Source organism: Acanthaster planci, linkage group LG21, assembly GCF_054643075.1.
Source record: "Acanthaster planci isolate LZ-2023a linkage group LG21, COTS_SCS, whole genome shotgun sequence".
NCBI classification, from domain to species: Eukaryota; Metazoa; Echinodermata; class Asteroidea; order Valvatida; family Acanthasteridae; genus Acanthaster; species Acanthaster planci.
The window spans coordinates 3,659,023-3,681,914 of NC_141797.1; the positions used below are offsets into that span (position 1 = coordinate 3,659,023).

General features: G+C 42.4%; 1 protein-coding gene and 1 pseudogene across 1 annotated transcript in view; one reads left to right on the plus strand and one right to left on the minus strand.

Annotated features, from left to right (window-relative positions):
* Positions 1-19,512, plus strand: part of LOC110981609 (metal cation symporter ZIP14-like) — a 29,110-nt gene extending 9,598 nt beyond the window's left edge. The window contains exons 2-11 of the mRNA XM_087131292.1: positions 7,702-7,980; positions 8,402-8,609; positions 8,759-8,970; positions 9,358-9,523; positions 9,911-10,080; positions 11,187-11,336; positions 14,834-15,032; positions 15,589-15,741; positions 16,917-17,104; positions 17,992-19,512. Coding sequence (XP_086987418.1) covers positions 7,702-7,980; positions 8,402-8,609; positions 8,759-8,970; positions 9,358-9,523; positions 9,911-10,080; positions 11,187-11,336; positions 14,834-15,032; positions 15,589-15,741; positions 16,917-17,104; positions 17,992-18,126 — 1,860 coding nt within the window. The 3' untranslated portion in view covers positions 18,127-19,512. The remainder of the gene's footprint in view (positions 1-7,701; positions 7,981-8,401; positions 8,610-8,758; positions 8,971-9,357; positions 9,524-9,910; positions 10,081-11,186; positions 11,337-14,833; positions 15,033-15,588; positions 15,742-16,916; positions 17,105-17,991) is intronic.
* On the minus strand, positions 3,089-4,642 carry LOC147795695 (uncharacterized; annotated as a pseudogene).
* Positions 19,513-22,892: the final 3,380 nt, after the last annotated feature.

A 22,892-nucleotide genomic window follows, 5' to 3' on the forward strand; every position in this document is an offset into this window, starting at 1 on the left:
TTTCAGCGACAATTTTGGTAACTTTGCAGTCTTTGATCGTTCCCAAAGTGATAGCCAACAAAGACCCCGATGCAAGATTTATTGCAAAGGGATGACGTCATGATGACATCACCACCCTTTTTTATATTCATTTTTGAATATTTTATATATGCCCATACATTTTGTACACGTTTTTCTACTTAACACAAGTGAACAAGTAGTCTATCAGAACGAAAGAGAAATCGGGTACTTTACGCTCTGTTATTTTATTTGAAATATGTCTAAGAGTCCAAATATGAAGTAATATTTCATAAAATTGTTCAGGTTAAGCGCAAATCACGTGACACGAACTTAAAGGAGCAGTGTTTCTGCAAACAAGTTTATAGCCCATTGACTTTGTACACGTTTTCAAGGCACAATTTTGAACACTTTGGGATGTTTGATCGTTTTCAAAGTAACAGCCAACGAAGACCTTGATACGGATATTATTCTAAATAAATGACGTCATGATGACGTCATCATGTGATTTACTCTTGTTTTTTTCAATATTTATTTCAGCCCCTTGACTGTGTACACGTTTTCAAGCCAGCATTTGGGTAATTTTGAGAGCTTTGATCAACTTCAAAACTACAGCCAACAACAAGACTCTTATGCAAAGACACGTCCAAATTTATGACGTCTTGATGACGTCATCATGTGCTTTATTATTAATTTTGCAATATTAATTTCAGCCCCTTGACATTGTACTCATTTTCGAGGCACTATTTTCGTACCTTAGTAATCGTTGATCATGGTCAACTTACAGCAAGCACTAACTATACAACGAAGATAATTCTAAAATATTTACGTCATGATGACGTCATCACGTGATTTATTATCAAATTTTGAATAAAAACCCATATCAAACCAACCGTGGCCTTTCTTAACATTCGGTTTCCAGAAGTGCTAGGATATATAATATGTGGTTGAAACCACAAGTAGGCTTATTGTTTACAAGTGGTGAAAGCCTTTACGTTTTTTTTAACGGAATGAGTCTGTCGTTGTTAGTGCTGGGTTGAAACCCTGCTTATATTCTGGAGAGCTAGTGCTTTAGGCAAATATTGAGCATATTTAGTGATGATGACGTCTTCAGGAGACAAGTCACGTGTCTTTAAAGGGGATCTCTTCAGACCACTCTACCTCGAAAAGTACAGGTCCGATGCGGTTGAAACTTTGTGTCTGGCTGGAAATGGAAGGGTTTTAGACCCAAATTGATCTGATTTGATTCTGATCTCATCTGGTGACAAGTCACGTGACATTAAAGAAATACAATTCTTGTAACTGGTATCACATCCACTCGTGATGACGTCAACAGTCGAAGAAATCGTATATGTTATCTTTAAGTAAGTATTATTATTTTTAAGCTATTGTGAAAAGCTCCACAAAGTACAAAGCAATCTTTCAACCGTGAGAATAATATCACGTGACAAGTCATATTAGATTATCTTCAGAAGTAGACATCCAATTGCATTTGTTGAAACTGATTATAAATGACACTTTGTCGGGGGTATATGTCACGTCCAGAATACTAAATTGTTCATGTTTACTCTCTCATAGTTTGCGGTTTTTCCATGACAATTGCCAATACTTATTTTGTGGGTGTAACAGTCCCGAACCAGCTCTGTGTTTGTACTTGTTTACAAACACTTCTCTCTAGTCTTTTTTCCTGTTTTTGTCATCCACCGCGGTGATTATGTTTATCTCTTCTGCATTCCATCCCGAACTGTACGCTTTGTTGGTGTTGGGTGCGAAGGCCAAGTGTAACAGCCGACTGATTTCATGGTCTACCGTACCAGCGGAAGTGCGGGCAACGGAGTCATGTCGGGCTCGGCTCGGGGGGCTAATGCTTGGAAGCGTCGCATCTGAAACCGAGATAGTGCATCAGCCAGTTCATTGCTTACCCCGGGAATGTGTACTGCTTTGAAAGTAAGATTGTACTTCAAACATTTCAACACCAATAAACGGATAAGATGCATTGACATGGAACACTTGGCCGACTGATTATTAATCATGTGAACCACAGTCAAATTGTCCGACCGAAACTTAACCTTATGATTGGCCAATCATAAGGGGCCCCAACACATCACAGCAACGACAATAGGATACAGCGCTAGAAATGCAATCGAGGGTGGCGATAACTCCTGGGGCCGTCGCCCTTGAAACCACTTCCCCTGAAAATATGCCCCATAACCCAACGAAGCCGCAGCGTCCGTAAAAAATTTAAGAGCACCAGAGGATTCCCATTCCTGATGCAAAATAGGAGTAACCCCATTAAACTCTCGTAAGAATGTTAGCCACATGAGGAGGTCAAGTTTCGCTCCCCGTGTTAAGGGGATTCTATGGTGCGGGAGCCTGACACCCCGTGTTAATGCAGTAAGGCGCCGGATAAAGGCACGCCCTGGAACAACAGCCCTACATACAAAGTTGAGGGAACTGATGAGGGACTGTAGTTTCATGAGGGTGCACTTTGACCTGTCAAGCATGGCGCAAATCTGACCACTGATTGCCATCACTTTCTCACGTGGGCGCGTTGGGGGTGCACCACTACAGATAAATTCCCATAGACAGCAGTGATAAATCCCCATACTTCACAAATATTTTAAAAATACTCACAACTCTCACAGTTGTTCAGGCTGCACAGAAAAATGATGTTCCACATGTCCTCTTTCATTTTCCTTTCAATTTTGGGGGGGGGGTTGACCAATGAATTTTTGAGAAATTTTCACCAGAAGCAGACCACCCCTAAAATGCAGAAAATGTCCCTGTCCAGAAAAGTAGCCATTTTGAAAAACCCTCCCTCAGCAAAATGGCTCAAATAGTGCCACTTTCGTACCCGATTGCATCCAAATTGCTCAGAATTGGAAGCCCCGAGTCCGGCGCAGAGGTCCAGTCTCATATTTCTTGAATTCCTCAGTTCCATGGCTCTCAGGACCCTCTAATATAGAATATTTTGAGTCTATAACTTTTATTAATGAGCTCGGCGGACATATTTCTGGCCTAATTACCAGGGTGCACCCTTGGGAAAGGGCCAGCAATGCGGTTGGATTGAATTTCTTTAGCAAGTTTTTCTCTATAAATCAGGGGTTTTAATGTTGCAGAGCGAAGGGGCTCGGAATCCCTGCTCACCCGAGGCCCACTGAAACCCAAGGAAAATCCCACTGAAAAATCCTCACTCAGTATCTGTCGATCTGCAGTGTTATCGTACGACTCTAACCAGTTCGGTAACTCGGGTACATTAATTGGAGTTGCGAGTACGAAAATGGGGCTTACCGGCAGCAGCCGGTCGCACATTCTTTGGGATACTCGCGTCTGCGCTTTGTGCAACCCCGTCACGCCCGCGGGGTTCACGTCACGCTCGTGATGGGGGAATCCCCGTTTCTTCGGCCCCTTTTGACCCCATTGCTGGTTACGCGTTTGGCTACCATCGAATCGGCACACGTGCGAACCGTGGCCCAATGTGTGCACTTGGCACACTGATGCTAGTACTTACATCCAAAGTATTTACAACTGCCGGGCTATTAAAAGCAAAACACACCCGACTACTTCCGCGAGGAGTGGCAGTTATCTGAGCGGTGTTGCTGGCTGAGCTAACGGCAGACGCCCTCACCGTTAACCACAACTCTGCATCCAACTCAGCCCATGATCGATCGGGTTGCGTGGCCTGCCGAAGACGAAACTGTTCGTCATACAATCGCCACCCATAGCCTGGAAATTGTACTGCGGCTGTGCGCACGATCTCAGTGGACTTAAGCAGTTCAATGGCCCTATTGGGAATCTTCATGAGGTATATAGCCATAAAAGTGTGGAATGCAGAGACCCACTTGTCCCATAAATCTAACTTGTTCTGGCGGCCGGTGGGGGACAAGCTAGGCCGCAGGAACATCCTGTCACCCTCAACGACAAGTGCAACCTCGGGGTCCTTATGAGCCTTTGCGAGCAGTGACGCTGCGCTATCTGCAAATAGCAGAGACATATCGATGCACTCATTTTTCCATATCTTCTCTTTCACTGATTGCGAGATTAGCCCCCCCCACAAGGATGCAGATCCTAATAGGAGTAGGGGAAGCCGAAACGCCTTGGAGACACCCCATTGCAACATTTGTAAACCCCACACCGCCACTGAACCCACCAATGGCACCGGCCAGATTCAATCCCGGGGCCCCGGTTAAATTAGGCGTATGTCCTTTATCTACGGCGTGCATGAAACTTGCGTCGGAAAACTCACTCAACCCTTGTGAAGCCTGGCTGGATGTTCGAGGTAGGCCGCCACCCTGCAGTTCCGGTTCTGGCAGCATCGGGCAAACGGGCTGGTGACCCATGGACATGGCGGTAGCATCCCCTGGCTGACAGACTCCTGGCTGTGCGCCCAGTGAAGGTGCTGCACCACGCCCAGTGAAGGTGCTGCTGGTACCTCCGTTGGCGCCGCTGTAGGTACTGATGGTGGCGAGCGACTGGAGTCGTTGACATCTCCCTGTCCACGTTGAGTAACCGTTGCGGCTGTGTGCCGGCACGCAGCTACCCGTACAACTGCGGGAGCCCGGGATCCCCGCCGAGCTTTCTTACTGGGCCGAGCGCCGTCCTGTAGACGAGCAGGGGTGGATGTCCGTCGCCGTGGTCGTGGCATTCTGCGGGCTGCCCCCTGTTAGCGGTCACCTCTCGTGTGGAATCCCAACGCTGTCGTCCGGGTAGGCCTGACAGAGCTGTTCGAGGTTTCAAAATTCTGCGATGAGTTACGTTCTCTTTAAGTCCTCCACAATTGACGGACAATACAGGGCCTCGCTCGTAGAAACTTCGCTACGGTCGATTTATAAAGGTAAGGTAAAACCCACGGGGTTTGATCGCTCGAAGCTGCGGCGAAAGTGGCTGGTGAAACATGAGCGACACATGCTGCTGATCAGCTCACTCGTATTGACCTAATAAACCCGTGGAGCTGAATGGCCAACGAATTTGGCGGGCTGCCCCCCCCCCGCAATGATTGGAAATCTCTGGATCTTGTACAGTCCTCTAATGGCTGGTTTTTTTTACCAATATTAAACTTATGTCATAAATGACTGAGACAGTCTGAGCCCGTCATAGGTGCATGGGGCCGGTCTTAAACGAGTTAGCCACCGGCTTGCAAAGGCACATACCATAACTTAGCTATGGAGGGGTGTTTGAAAAAGATTTTTCTTAATTTGTTTTGACTTTCTGACTCGTGAAGTATTTATGAAGTGGAATGAAGATGCGCTTGGCCTGTCCTAGTCTTGGTTTCAAGACGTTAGTGCTTGATAGCGGACACCGTGCATAGTGCGCCCCCTAACGACTCACAATTAGACTTTGCGCCAGCTCGCACTAACGTCTTGGGATCTTGCAGCAGCGTTTTAACTTGTTCTTTATTTTTCCCTCGGCTTTCCAAAGGAACCAATCAGCACTCGCTAAACTGCATGCACAATAAATTTTGATGACCTCAATAATACACCATGGTAAGGTCACATGCGTCATGGCTGTCTGCAGTCCCGTCAACACAGACATGACAACACAGACGTTCATACGGAGTTACCACGGAGTGGAGCGGGTGATACTCAGACTAAGTTAGGCCTAGGAGATGACAGAGGATGCTGTTCTTGGTGACCCATAATCATGTACAGTCAGTATGCCCTCCCCAGCTAACTAAAGCGTCCTTAGAGACCATATAGACCTTATCCTTCGAGGACGGAGTACCCGGACGGCAAGTTGGTTGTCGTTTTCTTGCTGAACGTGTAGGTTTATTTGCCGCTTGTGTGAGTAATTTGGCCTCAGGCAGCATGCTCATTGTGAGTTGCAAAAAACGAGAACGTATTCATTGTGTGATATCAGACAACGATTTTGTTTTCCCAATTTTTCTGCCAAAAACATCGCAAATGTGATGTGATGCCGCAAACTGTAGTCCCCAACGATATCTTTTAGAAACGTGGCAATTTCATGTCTAATATGGAGTGAAAAATATGTCTAATCCCTTCCCACAAACCAGATCACTATCGACATTGTACTTGCCCCGCGTGAAGCCGCCATGTTGTTCGAACTTCGAAGTACATGTACATAATTATAACACCAAGGCTATAAATATTTAAGAAGATCGGACATTTGCATACAACTGCCACACCCCCATTCTTGCAAGATTTCCAAGACGTTAGTGAGAGCAAGTAAAATCTAGGTGTGCGAGGGCGCTCTTCAACAGAAATAAAACAACTATCGATCACTGACGTCTTGGGCCAAGACTAGGCCTGTCCTGAACATGTGTCAAGACAGTCAAAGGAATCAAGTCGTTAGTCGGTAGAGTTTGTCGCCTATACCATGCTGCGTCATTTTACAATTAGTGCTGAACCCGTTCACTGTTGCCAGCGATCCATCTAGCAGTGCACCGATTCTGCCCATGCTTGTGAGCTGTTTCAACACCGGGTTTAGGCGCACGTCGACCCACGACCCCTGTGCCCGCCTAACGACTTGATCAACCTGATTTTGGATAGATGTTCATGTATGCAACAACTGCACTGCGGGATTCATATATTTCTATGTAGAGTGCCAATAGTAGCTCACGCTTCATAACAGACTCATCCATTTGTTTATAGGGATGTCTACAATTGATTAGTGCCAGTTTCTTTCATATCTTGCATTAATATCCCTTTTAATGCGACGCTTTAAAGACAAAGTATGCATAACTTTTCAAGAACAACCTATTAACTATCTTTTTCTGGTAAAATAATCGATGCTTTTATGATAAATCATCTTTTGAATACATGTATAATGTAACACCTTCTTCGTAGAACGAGACTGTGTTTGTTGTTAATAAGCATTCAATTGACCAATCAAACTGCCTTAAATATTCATATTATCAGGATTCTTAACCAATCAGAGTGCTCTGTCCAATTCTGGTAGCAAGCTCCATTATGTTGTGCACAAAAGGGCTTGCAGATTGTTCAAGTCGGTAATTGGGTACCGTCTGACACGCATATTGGGGAGCGAAGTTGCACCGTGTGACCGTTCCCGCGTGTTATTAAACTACTCGCTGAGCCTTAGCGCGTACGTATCGCGAGAAAGATCGATTACATCTGACCAATTACTGACTTGATTTCAAGTCTAAAGGAGAACAGATGCTGATTTAATGTCCCTCGCCACTGGCTCATCGCGCACTGTACCACCTCGCGTAGTACGTGCCACGCGGATGCCAACCTCCATGTAAGGTGATTGTTTATGACAACTTGCGACGGGAACATACCATGAAAAAGCCGAAGAGGTGTTTGAAAAAAATGAAGTGAAAACTGTGGAACAGAATTGTCGAAAATTTGACAATTTATACTTGTTTTGACTTTCTGACTGTAAAGGTAGGCTATTTAGGAACGGGAATAGATATGTGCTTGACCAGTCTTAAATTAACTCTGATAATACCCTCGTCTACGGCTCCTACATTAATTACGTCCACTCTCCTGAGCTGGCATTGAACGATGAAGACCGGCCATGCACATATTTATTGCTTTTATGTTGCTTGAGTTCCATTAACCTGGTTTGTGTTGAATTGTATGCAAATTCACGTGTTTGGTTTGGCTTTTCTATTTGTTTTAGTTGACCCTGACAGGTACAACTTGCAGAAAAAATCGAGGTAAATTGAATGAACTGACAAGAAAAAAATTACCACCGATGGCAAATTTTTCTTGTTTCAATATGCAGTGTCTTGAGACCGACACCTTATTCTCCATTCTTGGCATTCAACCCAGCCATGGCCTGGACGAAGAGAACTTCAACCGGGCATGCGTCGTGCTCATGTATTACGTAGCCGACCTGAATTCCGCATGCGCAGCTGCGGCTAATCTGTCTGCGTTGACGTACGAAGATTTTGCCCAGAAAGTTCTAACGAGATTAGACGACACGCAGAATCTATCGGAGGAGGAGCTTGAGGACGTTTTAGATGCAGTGACCACGACCTACAAAGCTGATAACTTTGCCAAGGTATTTTATATTTGTACCGTACATGTTATCTACGATATTTCAAGGTGTCAACTTTTCCCATGCCATAGGCCCTGTGAAAATTTGCTTACAACTCGCAAAACACGTTTTCAGCCACGTACTAACAGATAGACAGCGACAGGACTTAACATACGCGCCAATGGTGGTTTTTATGTCTCGTCCCTTTTCCAATGACTCCAATGCAAATCTTGAAAAAATCAATTTGTAATAATAAAAATAAAAATTGTAATGCATACTCGCAATGCACACAAGACTCCCTAAAGGCGCTCATTGCGTTAAGTGAAGAGATTAACCAAGCTAAAGCGAGACACGTAAACTGTATAAATTACATGAACAGTGCGGCGATTTCAGCCGTGTGATAAATAATTGCATAAATGGCTTCGATTCTTTGTCCTCTATGCAGTGTTTCACCGCAGAAACTATCTTCGAGGAGACCGTAGCCGACCACCAATTGGGAGCAGACGACCACGAGCTGGAACATGTGGCGGCCATTTTGATATCCAGTCTCGTCCGTGGGTTTTGCATTGGTAACGCCACCGAGTTAGATCCAGAGGCGTTCCTGGAGGATATATTCGATACTTATGCTACGGACGGTTACCTGAGTGAAGAAAGTAAGATTTATTTCCAATTTTATTTTAAAACTTCAAGAGTGTTTACCAGTGTTATTGTTGAAAGACTAGTGAGATGTTTTAGAGGTTTGGTGAGTCAGTAATGTGCTGAAAGTCTTGGTAAATAGATGTTTTCTTTTTAATCGTGACAGAATTTCAGGAAATTGTAGACAAGCTCTCTGCCGGGAGCGGAGGAGGGAGCGTATCTCCGGATCCACACGACCACGCACACAGACGCAGGAGATCAGTCCTCCAACTGTCAGCTGAAAGACGACGCAACAGACGGAATGCAGCAACCGTCACCCACGAAGACCACGACCATGACCACGCCCACGAAGGGGAAGTCAGCTTAGACGTCCACTCTGTTAGTTTACAACACGTTTTCTGAGACTAATGCTTTGAAAAGGGTCGTGTAAAATAGCTCATGTCATTATTCGTGGTGTTATGTAGGTGTGTGTGTTTTTTTACTTTAGTGTCAACTCAGTTGGCCCAGGCCCTACACACATTAACCTTGATATTCGTATATATGCTACGTAGTAGGAAAAAAAGAATCACTCCAGGATTTTTTGGAATTCCTGTAAAATAAAGTGCGGCCTTAGCTTATGGAACTTCTCTGTTTTATGGACAAGATAGGCCTATAGTGTTACCATGTTGAATTTGCGTTTATTTAAAGCAATGTCACACCTCAGGTAGAACACCTTGCCGACATAAATTACGGTCACTCTCTTTTATGGTTTTCACCCTTCTGCAGTGCTTCTCCGTTGATGGTCTTTTTGACATCTTTGGTGTCAATCACAGCGTGGGCGTGACACGCCAGCAGTTCAAGGAGCTAAGCCCCGCCCTCATTCAGCAGACGCTCCGTGGCCCATGCGTCAGCAATGAAACCACTGTGCCGGTAGGCCCTAGTGCCGCAGAAGGTACGTCTAACATAACAGTTTCGTTCATAAAAAGTGTCCTCGTGGACTCTTCTCACCATATTGAAGATCGTTTTGTTCTCTCGCTGTCAAGTCATTTTGGACTGAACCATGTAAACCGAATTGGAATTGGTGTAAAAACTGAGGGGATATTCTAAATTGTTGGATTGAAACCGCTTTATTGAACGTCCGTTTATCTCTGCAAGGCAAGGTTTTCTCAATTGGACAAGTTGCATCATGTCAATAATTATGTTATGCGGTTCAGCAACTACAGTTCTTTGTTGCACCGTCCATGTTTTCTCCATGATGAAAAAAGTTGCAGTTCTCGTCGTTTTGATATAATTTTTAATGCTTACTCTTCAGTCATTGCATTTTGTTTAACCCCTGTAGTTTGGGGCTATGGCGTACTGGCCGTGTTCATCATCAGCCTTTGCGCCATAGCCGGTGTGGCTTTCCTTCCGTGCCTTAGTACGGACGTCTATCTGAAAGTCTTGCAAACTATGATGGCTTTGGCTGTGTCTACCTTGGTAGGCGACGCCGTAGTGCATCTCATTCCACAGGTATCTTTAGTGTCATCCATACAATAGATTGTGCTGCTCCTTCAATTGCCCGTAGACCCCATGCATGGTATTACGGGTATTTCGTTTGATATCCTTGACACTCCTGGGTCATCTTTACCACGACTCTTTCTTGCTTGTCATCTCTAATGCTAGACCTTGTAAAATGCGGGGGGGGGTAGTGGATTTGGCTTCGCTGATATAATGTAGGTTTTCTCAGCCAATTTAGGGAGATGCATGTGCGATCTAATTTGTTAAATAAAATTTCAATTTAACGTAGATTCCGGAAACGACTTAAAACGTGGTTTCATTTTCGCAATAACTAGCATTTGACTTCGTTTCGCACCCTTCAAATAAATGAATGTGAATTACGTTTCGTTGAAAAGGTTACAAAATACGTGATTGGGATTTCGGATTGACGTATGCATTCCTATTCGCTGAAAATTTGTCTTTTCCGTGACCCTTCAGAAGTGTTTGTTCATTTTCATTTGCTGTAATTTGAAATCGCCAAATATACGTTCAATTTGATTAGAATATGCAAGGTTACACAAATCATGACACCACTTTGATAATAAATGTCATATTACTCATTTATAGTGTGTTTGTTATCTAACTGTAAAAATTTAAGGTTTCCATGACTGAAACGCAGCACAAGAAGGAATGTTCCCTCAGCGCTGGTGTTTGTAGGTTTCCTACAATAGTCGGTAGTTTCGAATGATAACATCAATGGTTTATTTCAATCATGAACATTCAAATATTTAACCAATCACGTAAACACTTCTGAGAATACCACTTCTGTCGGCACACAAACGAATTCTAATTCCAAATAACACTTCGTGCGGAATCGCCTGCACATTTTCCGAAACAGATTGAGTTCAAATTAAGATGAATGTAGGATTACAGAGGTGCATTCAATTTCGCGCAAAAATGAATGTCAACACACTAAAGCAGTGCAACATCAGGAATTGAACACTAACTCTATACGACTGAATCTACCCTCCTTGAAATTGTTATTTGTTAAAAAATGGGGATTTGAATGTTTGTTCTATTTCGCTCAAAGACGAATGCTGCTTTTACTAATTCATTGTGTATTACGTCTTGATCAACAGGCTGTAGGACTTCACGCACACGATGCGACAGCAGCCGGCGTCACGCATGATCCGACCTCAGAGGACCTTGCCTACATTTGGAAGTGTCTGGTGGTTGTCGTTGCTATCTACGTCTTCTTCGTTTTCGAGTCTCTCATGCAAATGTTTGGTGTGAGTTTTTTTCCCACTGTTGTTTTTCTTTTGGGAGCTGGTTGATCTTGACGGCACTCTTTGTCATAGTCTTTTTCCTGTTGCTTGCAATTAGCCTAGTCTTGACAAGTGCATGGTGGAAATCAGGTGCCGAAGACAGGAGGGGTGGATGGCTTTTAAAAAAGGCCCAGGAATGGAAATTTGAAGGGGGGTGTCACGTGACACTAGGAGCACTGTTTATGATACAGAAGTATATCTTATGCAGACTGGTACTTAAGCCCCTTAACCTTAAAAGCAGAATACCGTCCTTAAAGCTTTTGCTTTTTATTAAAGATTTTTTTCGTTTTAGCACAAAAGGAAAATTACCTTTAATTCGCCTGTTCCCCCCCCCGAAGTGGGGGGTAATTCAACAGCCTATCCAACCCCCCCAATCAAATTGTGGGGGGGATGTATGCCCCCATCTACCCAGAATTTCACCCTCTGTCCTTGAAAAATTATCGAATGAGATGATTTTTACTTCCACTGTTTTTGCAAACATCTATAAGAATATTTTATAACATTTAATTTTTAATTTCAATCTGTCAAAAGTTGACGCTTAAGGCGATTCACCCAAATACAATAAAAACGATTAAATTTTCAAAAATCACAGTTTATTTATCATAAAAGTCACAAAATTAAAACATGTAAATTATACGAAATATACAGTCGGAAACTTTTAAAAACATCAAATAGGTGTACATTATTTGAATGCTAAAAATGCAGATATAAACAGACACACAGAACACATGACTACAACAAAGGGACTAAAATAAGCACAACCAAGGGAACTGTACTTTGAAGAGATTTAAAGAAATTTAACAGCAAAATACTAGAACGACTATCTAACTGCTACGAAAAACAGATGGTGATGAGTGTTTTATTTATTACAGATTTTTGTGCGTGATTATGTTAACGCTTTTAAAAATTTCCTGTCACATATTATTGCTCCGTATTTCACATTGTCTTTTTTCAGTTTACATCTAAAGTTATCATGAATATGCTACAATGCCACTACAATCAGGTTAACACAAAATAATCACTAATCAAATCTAAAGTTACATTTTCAAGTGGAGTCACCCCGGATACAGTGAACTTTCACATGCGTATTGCTCTCAGTCATCAACACGATGTCACCATAGGGGGGGGGGAGTGTGGAGACAGCACAAAGTCATGCATGTACCGTGGACTAGAACAGGGACAGAGGGGGAATCAGACTACCATATACTCTTAAAAATATGCCGACAGAAAATTTCATGATGGCATCCCTCCCACATTTAACATGATGTTTGGATACCAAGCATCCCCCGTGTTTGTTGTGAGCTAATTCGTAATTGATTGCAATAACTCTTAGGATGTAAACCGCGTAATGCACAGTATGACAGAGACTCAGTGTGTACAGTTTCCATGCCTTCGTCTTGGTTTATTGGCGTCTACATCTGATCCCCTACGGCGCTCTATGGGTGCCATCCGACTTGTTCAGACAACGAGATAATTTATCTTAGTAAGTCGACTTATAAAGCTTATTTAGTCGATTTAACAAGAAAAATGTTGTTGTTAAGTCGACTTCCTAACTACAGTAAGTCGACATCGCGAAATATTCTATGACATCAAGCCTGCTTCCAGTGTTCCCTCTATTGACTTGGCGAGACAATTTATGTAAATAAGTCGACTTCCTAATCCAAGTACATCGACTTCGCGAGATAATGTATGTCATCAAGTCTACTTCTAGAACTCGGTATGCCGTCTCGGAAAGATACTTTTTGTTGTCAAGTCTACTTCCGGATTTTGCTTGTGTCACCTTGGCGAGATAAGTCAAATACTCAAGTCGAATTCCTAATTCTGGTAAGTTGACTTGGCGATATAATTTATGTCATCAGGTCTACTTTCAGTTCACTATGTCGACTCGTCGAAATAAATTTTGCTGTCAAGTCGATTTCCCAATTCTAGCAAGTCGACTTGGCGAGAAAAAACGCTGCAGGTCACGTTCACTTGTGAGTAGTCGGTTTATGCCTGCATGTTGTACACTTGATGACATGGATTATCTCGCCAAGTTGACTTACTAGAATTATGAAGTCAACTTGCAACATTATTTATATCGCCAAGTCCACACAGCGAATTTTATAAGCAGACTTGATAACATAAGTTATCTCGCCAAGTCGACTTACTAGAATTAGGAGGTCGACTCATTGACATAGATTATCTTTTCAAGTCGACCTACCAGAATTAGGAAGTTGGATTGACTGCATAATTTTTCTTGCCAAGTCGTCTTCTCACAATTGTAAAGTCGACTTGACAACATAATTTATCTCGACGAGTTGACATCACGAATTCCAAAAGCAGACTTGATGACATAAGTTATCTCGCCAAGTCGTCTCACCAAATAAAGGAGTCGACTTAACTACATAAATAATCTCGCCAAGTCGACACAGGGAATTCCGAAAGTAGACTTGAAGTCATGAAATATCTCACCAAGTCAACTTACTAAATTTAGGAAGTCGACTTAACTGCATCATTGATCTCGTTAAATCGACTAAATACGCTTTATGTGTCCACTTAATAAGAGAAATTATCTCGGTATCTGAACAAGTCGGATGGCACTTCCAGAGCTCCGTACTACTATTAATATGACGAGCCTTATATTTATATTAGTTATCACACGAGCGCGAGTGGAGCACGGAATAATGTTGTGCGTCTGTGTCCCGTATGCCACAAGGCCGAAGGCCGAGTGATATCCGCTCCAAGCAGAACAAAAGAGGGCACTTCAACTTGGGGTGGAAACATAAATAACCTTATTTATGTCTATAGGCGAATACGAGACACAGGCGCACTATATCATTCCTTGTTCTATGAGCGCGAGCGTGATAACGAATTAATGTTCAAGCAAACTTGACGCGCAGTACTATGCGCGCTTTACATAAAAAAGGAGAAAAAAGATATCATATGGTGCAAAGCCAAAACAGTAACACCGATGTACCACAATTCTGCATCGAGGGAGCATAGGAATTATTTGTGTTTTAATATATTTCAGTAACAACAACAACAACAACAAAAACAGGGTTTACACTAAGAAAGAACTATACGTGCTTTTAAACACGTGACGGCCAGCACGGCAAACACGCCACTTTTGAATTTGCAGTTATGCAGATGTTGCATTTGCTTTTAGCGTAAAAATGGCTCAGTGCGATGAGTTAGAACAGCGCTTTAGGCAGGGTTTGATATGAACCGTGCAATACGGTTATATATCAAAAGTTACCGACAGCGGCTCGGCAATTACACAGTTCAGAACATTGATTATATATTATTTATCACACTGTTTGTTGCCATGTATCGACCAATCAGAACTGAGAATTCAAGTTTGCCTGAGGATAATGTTGTTTTGCACTCCTCAAGCGGCGATTTCAAATGATGTTCGGCAAATTTACTTGAAATGACTCGATCTAAAAGGAAAGTTATGATGGGTTTTTTCGTGCTTGCTTCAGGGAGGACACTCAAATTCCGTGAAGCCCGTAGATGATGAACCTGGGGAGAGAAAGCGAACCTCTAGTATGAGACTGAAGGAGGAAATCGATAGCTCCCCCAAGCATCGATCAACATCCAATGCACAATTCGGCGACGTTCTGAACGAAGATGCCACGGACGAGCGTGGTCATAGTCCCCATCATTCGAAAGTCTGCCACGGTGAGAGTTTTTTTTTATTATTTACACAGGATTGTCATATTGGATGAACTTGAACAAGCTTCACTTGCAAAACAGAGACTCTTTGTGTGATTTACCGCACCTTATAACATTGCATAATTCTGTGGCTTCAACCCTTTCTGTAGATTCATAACCAGTGTCAGAAATCTGACTATAGACCGCTCATCGTCTTTTTGTGTTGTTTTGTATCGGGTACACTGTTACACTTTTTAAATTTTAATTCGAGCTACGTGTTTTTGGTGTTTCTGCAAGTGTATGACAACTTTGAGGTTATTTTATGTTTACTAGAGGTACTAGATTTCCGTTGTGATACTGTTGAGAGCATACTGAATTCTAAAATGTTTCCAGAAGGCCTAAAATCTTCCAATAAAACTATTCGTATAGCAATCACCGATGAAACTTGGCTAAAGTTTAGTCAAGCTCTTAGTGGATGTCTGAAAGAATACGTCTGTAGTTACTGATATTTTCTAGTTTTGGAACCTATACACAACAGACTTGTGCGCCTTGGCAGACCAATACCATTATTTTGCCCAATTAGGAATTGGTTCCCTACCGCTTATGATTCTCATCGGGGATGGTCTACATAACCTGGGTGACGGTCTGGCGATAGGTGCCGCTTTTGCCACGAGCATTGGTACGGGACTGTCAACCAGCATTGCCGTCTTTTGCCACGAGTTGCCCCACGAACTTGGTAGGTTGATCACATGGAACTAAAAATACGAAGGAAGAAATGACATCTTCTGCCTATGTTTGGCAGTAGAGAGATGTATTTTTAAAAGTAAGTCTAAATTTATAAGTTGCATATAGCTGAAACCGTATATAACGAGGTCCAATGTGTTTCTCATAATAAACGCGTGTAGACGTAAGTGCGTACGAACAACCCAACTGAATATCTCATTGCTTGGCTGCAGACTAATCCGATTAAACCCACTAACTGTGGTAGCACCGCACTCACAACACAGTCTTCAGTTAATTTTTGGAATTTTGTTTGCCCCGCCCGACGTGCATTATAACATTGTGTACTCAGTGCTTGCCCCCGAAGGCTTTAAAAAAATCAGACTTAGCGTACTCTGGTGGGACTCGAGCGCACGACCTCCTGCTTATTAGTGCAGACGTATTGACCACTCGACCACCGTGCTGGCGTGCTGGTTCGAGTCCGATGTAGCAGCGGGTACCGCGAACAACTTTTTCCAAGGAGGGATTTGGGCAGGGGGAAATTAATTGATCTTCCCCGGCGATAACCAATCCTTAGAAGTACATACAGGTATTCTTCAACATGGTGCGCGTGTGCATTTTGCAAATCACGACACCGTCGTGGTTGAAGAGGTATGTAACGTGCGCGTACTACCTGTCCACGAGCGTTTTAGCGTGGCAGTGATTGCTCCTAATTCCAGTTGTCGGATTACGCAATCCACTCCGAACGGGGACAAAAGCGGTCGTGTTTTTAAACGTCATGAACAATTTTTCAGTGCGAAATCATCGCCCAGGTGCTCTAGTATTGAGGCGGGGCACGTTTAGGACGCACATCGAACTCACCCTGCAGCAGTTCGTAAGTTGCTTCGTCAGACACGCGGACACGCCACTGATTGCAGTCTCCCATTGGACGAACACTGAATATGCGCGTTAACTTGTGCAGTGGGCGTGGTTTAAACTGAAGTGATGTCATACTTAAGAACTGGATTCTGGAAGTTGTAGTCTTCGCATCGCGTGAAAGAATCCAGTTGTAAAGCTTTTTAATACCAGTCTGTCTTTCTTTCGCCGGTGAGGGTGCACTGCAACTCTGGGCAGATAGCCAAAAAGCTAAAAAAATGTGCGTCTGTGTTTGCATGAACACAATGCTTGTGCTTAATTCTGTCTGTACTTCAGGTGACTTTGCCGTCCTTCTGAGTGCCGGTCTGAGTTTCCGTAAAGCATTGGTCTTCAACTTCCTGTCTGCTCTGATGGCCTTTATCGGACTCTGTATTGGCATTCCATTGGCTGCCAATGCAGAGGCTCGAGAGTGGATCTTTGCGTTGGCAGCTGGGATGTTCCTGTATGTTGCCTTGGTGGACATGGTGAGGAAAAATTTACAATATTGGAGTTCCGTTCTTGTTGCAAGCTCATTTTTTTTAATTTTTCAATGAGAACATTTATTTAGGTACCACACAGAATACAGCAACTTGGAGGAAAAAATTAAAGGTGGTGGTAATATTTGATGCAAAAGTTCTTCGTTTACGTGTGTTTCTATTAGAGCATTTTCCAATACACGGCGACTCCGTATGCGTAAGTTACGGAGAGTGTTCATTGCAAAACGTAGTATCATGGAGTGAAACGCGGCAAACTGGTACGGCAATATAAAATATGGAAAAGGTGACTCTAGGGGTACAACAGGTGACCTGGTATAGCAATTAACAGCGGCGTAAATTTGTGTCGGAAATTGTGGGGGTTGGGAAACGCGTGGAAGGATTTGCATGGCCATAAATATTTGACTTGACACGGGGGCTGACAATATAACACATATTGGGGCAACGTTCATGATACAGGCGTGCATGTACATCTGTAATGCATGTATGCATAATATCAGATCTTACATCAGAACTGCATATTCATAGCTCCTTTTACTGTTATCCCTTTTGGAGTGACGCTTTGGTTTTTCGGTTTTAAGTGAAGTTCGAAGCATGTTTCACCATCCACTTTCATTTTTCCTCGCCCCGAAAAGGTGGAGGATGAATCAGTAGTCCGTCCCCCGGTCACAAGTGTCGGGGGACATATACCGCCTCCCGGGATTGAAGCAATTAGGGAAAAACTCTCTGTCGGCAGGCTTTTAGCGGTTAAAGGTCTTGATAGAGGTAAATAATAGATAGTTCACATATAGTACTACATACACCGTTGCACACAGTGTTCATGTTTAACTTCAAATGTTTACTCTTTGGTTTTTGATTTTGCTATTTTTTGCGTGCAGTTTCCAGAACTGATACATCACGAAAACAAGAACAAAGGCACCATTTTCCTACTGCACAATTTGGGGCTCTTCATTGGTGCCACTATTATCCTTGTCATCGCCCTTTATGAAGATAGCATCAACATCAGCATTTAGATGTTCGCTGGTATCCGGCATCAGATGTCCTTTATCAACATGGCCAAAGAATGTTGCAGAGGAAGTACTAATGACAGTTGTCATTGGACTATAATTATTATTGCAATGAGATACTCACTGGAATTCTAGAATATTTAATACACTCGGATTTATTTGTATATCATTGTCAATTCCATTGGTCGTAATTCACACTGACCGTTGATAACTATGCGTGAAGCCAACTTCGTTTAATTTTGCTTAATTTTTTAGCTTGGATTTACGACAGGTTTATGTACTTTTAAGGTATTTATTGTGAGTATCTTTGGTATTTGTTTTGTTTCGGTGGTCATCTTTTTCCTGTTTCTCCTGCAACATTTTCCAATGCATTAGCAAGTCAGCTGATACGTTAGTAGATATCATTATTATATCAAGTATCATAAATAATTCTATTGAGAATACGTTTTTAATTCTATTGAGAGTACGTTTGTTATTCGTATGCAGCTTTGCTTATTGATGCATTCATTTTCCTTTAATCCTTATTTCAGTTTTAGTATTTGCTAATTTTATTGAGATGAAAAAAACTGTACCCCAAAGGTAAAATTATTGATTTAAATCGAACATAACGATACAGAATAGATTAGTCAATTTCAATTGGTGAATGTTAGATTATTAATCTTTATAAATCATTATTCCTGTGTCATCGGATGATTCTTACCGGTTTGAGAACCTTTTGTGCATAGTAATAGATAGATTATGTAGGAACAGAGAATATTGACATTTGGATGTTTAAAGGGGTTTAATTTTAAGAGAGCATGTGTACAAAAATAGTGTTTAAAATCCTTGAGATTAAGCTTTTGCATTTCACTTAGTTTTCAATTTTTGTTTTCCTATTTTTTCAGTACTTAAGGACTTGTTGTTGGTTTTTAAACGAATACTTAAGGACTTTTTGTTGGGTTTATACGAATAAAAGATTGCATATTCATGAACAAAGCGGTGACGAAACCCAAGACATTGAATCTCCATGTTGCATTGATGTGTACACAGAAAATGTATAGAATTTTAAACTTCACTGCTGAAGATTTCCATTTCCTTTGGCAATTTATTGTTGCATAAGAATATGAAAATAAGCCAGTGAGCAACCCTTTCTCGGAAACGTTTTCAAGAGCAAATATGGGGTTCAACATTTGAACAACAAAACATGCAAACTGAACAGTGTCTTCTTGGATTTCATCATTCTAACAGCGCCCTCACTTGCCTAGAGATGGACTTGGTCCAAATAAAGGTCAAACACCAGTCTCTCACTGGCCAAATCCAAGCTGAAACACTTCTTGTTTTGTTAATTAAACTCTAATAAGCAAACATGTTTAAGCAACAACTTCAGACTAACAAGTTTTGGACTACTGAGCTTTATTCACTTGATTGCTCTACCTACACTCAGTTCTTTAATAAAGTACTGTATACACAACTCGGGCAAGAGGAAGAAAGTAAGTTTTGTAAGTCTTAGTCAAGTATAAGCGGAACATGTCACAGGTCAAGCTACAACTAAACAAAAGGGACTAGAGTCCGACTCGAGTCGAGCCAAGTGGCATGGCTCGACTCAATGGGTTGGCGCATGGTTGACATTCTTAGTGATAGTGTTGTATATTGTACACATGTCATTTTGATTATACGTACTACTTTGATTGCTAACTATTCCGTATACGTTTCATACCTCTAAGATCACTAACATTTTCTGTACACCACTTCAGTTATTCGTTGCGCTAAAAACTTCCGAAAAAATACTGTCAAAGTGACTGAAAGATGAAAATGAGAACTTTCTCAAGTGCGCGAAATATGTACCGCTACGATAGTAGAAAATTGTATGGGGTGGAAAACACCCCTGCTCTTTTAGGGCTACTCTCAGTACTCTAGATATCGAATCGATAAACCATTAAAAATTGAAATGGATGAATTAAGACAGTTTCGTAAACTTTGCTTAGCAAATTAGGGTATTTTCATATTTGTCCCCTACCCCCTTTCTATTTCGAATTTTTTCCGGGTCGAGCGTCTCCTCTGCCCATCCACCGTATTCAATTTTGGGCATAAACATAGCGTATTCATAACGAGTTGGACGTATACATAACGTACTAGTAACTTACAGAACGTTTTGGTAGATAATGACTTACATGTGCATACGGCAGCTGCAAGTTAAAAACACGTTCAGTAAGTGCTGCGGCCGTCCGGAACACGTCAAATACGTCTACATGCGTCAATATGCGTTCGAGAAGTTTGACACAAGTTACACATGGGTTCAAAGCACGTTACTCATAGGTTAGAAATAAGTTTTGGGTACGCTAGATATTATCTAGACGTATTTCGACTTATTAGTAACTCACAAGTAACGTGTGTGGGTGTGCTAACGATCCCATAGCTTACCTCCAACTTGCGGCCCGCGTATGCGCATGAGGCATGCGCTGGCATATGTCGAATTTTCGACGATCTCGCCGTACTACGACGTATACCAGCATGCTCTTTACTTATACAAATATTAAACTTATTCGACGTACGCCGGTGTGTTCACCAAATGTTTCATACGTCGCCATACGCTGGCTAAATTGTCATGGTATGACAGGGCCTTAAACTGTTAAACAATGGCAGTCAATCCAAAGTCTATCAAGGACAAACGACGAAAAAGTGCACATTCTTTGATTCGAAAGCAAAGAATGTTCGTTTCTGCGACTGAAACTTCGACCCTCTCATACCCATTGTAATGATTTCAAGGGAATAAAACTGTACATTCTTACTAATGTGTTGAGGCATTACATGAATGAAATTAATGAAGTCAGTTGGGTACATACTTACATGAAAACTCTTCTCTGGTCCCCTTGTTGCGTAATGAAACAAAGGAATAAAAGGTTCCGTCCTTGCAAGTGAATTAAAAGTGCCCAGTGCCTTGGGCACGCAAGTCATCTCCGGGGACTTTAAAAGTAAAGCCTCTTCGTAACTCTGTAATGTAATGCTGATTAATAAGGGCTGTAAATAATCGTATAGTTATTGGCGCAGATAGTCTGAGTAGCCGAAAGCGCCATTAAAACGAAACAATAACAACAACATGCAAGTCATTTGCTGTCAAACTTGTGCATCGCACTTTCTTGTCGGTCTGTGCCAGCTCCACGACAATGTATTCCAGTGATGACGATTTGTCCATAATATGGACAAATTATCATCACTAGATGTGACTTAAAATCACCCTAGAGTAATGACTTAAACCATTACCCGGTATTTTTTTACGTATCCAATGATGAAATAATTGCTACTAGCGAAAAGTTGGAGGTGGCAAAATCGGGGGCAAAACAACCTCGAATACTGTCTAATTTGGAAGGCTCCAGTCGATTCGGGACCCCTATAACCGACCAGGAAATGATGGGAAAAAGCAACAGAAAGTAACATGACTATTAGCACGTTATTTGTAACGTCTTCCGCTTTTGTATTTCATGGAGGTTTTCACCACCTACAGAGCAGAAGTGCGCATGGGCCTCCCGGCTTTTTGATGGGGCAATGCAGAGAGAAGTAGATCAGCCGTTATACACCCAGAGCTAAACCTCAGTCCAGTACGCGTAGAATTAGTTGAGATGTCCAAAGACGAAATCTGACTCTCTTTGCTGCTTCGTCATGGAGGCTAAGAAGGAAAAGGGACAGGACTACCCAGCCGGAACACTGTACGAGCTCACCATTTCCTTGCAGCTGCATCTAGAAATGAAGGGGAGTCGTATGAAACTCCTTAATGAGGACATTTTCAAACCTCTCAAAAACACTCTGGATACCCGCAGGATCGAGTTGTCATCCGTTGGCAAGAGGGCACAGCAGGCAGAAGTCGTCACTGACGACGAGGAAGCTGCAGCTATGGTCCAGAGGAATCCTCGACACTGACACAGGCGAAAACTTGGTGGACACTATGCTGTATATGATTGGTCTGCACTTTGCCCTCCGAGCAGGAAATTTGAAGGAGCACCCTACACCTCGCTTTGGGCAAACAATGGGTGAAGCGATGGGTGGCACTACGCGCAACGCAAACATTGCCTGCATTTGTTTATATGTGTTTCCAAAATAAGTTTACTTTTTTGCTCTTCGGCACTGTTACATTAAGTGAAAAGCGAATTTTTACAGTCGAAAAATGGCCGCATAGAATTTTGAGGCTGAAATTTGTCACTTATTGTGCGTAAATTCCCTAAACAGATGGTTAAATTTGCCCCACACAGATCAAAAAAAATTTCATGCAATTTGAATGCGTTCTTGTGGTCCATGCGTTTTTTGTGTCTGTGGTGAAGTTCCATACCGATACCGTCACATCTTGTAAGCTCTGTGCATGCACATTTTCCCCAGGACTTGTGACATACGCCCTCTATTGGCCATAAATATACAAGCCGTTTTTAGTTCTAGTAAGGCACTACGGCACTAGGCCTATACGACGGACGACCACACGACGTGACAGCATGACATCAGGACGCGACGGCAGGACGCAACGGCCAAAGCCACGCTGTATGAACACATACAATGACAGACCTGTGACGCTACGACAGCAAGACGCACCGGCACGACTTCACGAGAAACAACACCATGCAACGACACGACGCGACGCAATGTTGTCGGCTGTTACTACACCACTATAAATAAATTCCCATAGACAGCAGTGATAAATCCCCGTGCTTCACAAATATTTTAAAATACTCACAACTCACGCAGGAGTTCAGGCTGCACAGAAAAATTATGTTCTACGTGTCCTCTTTCATTTTCATTTCAATTTTTAG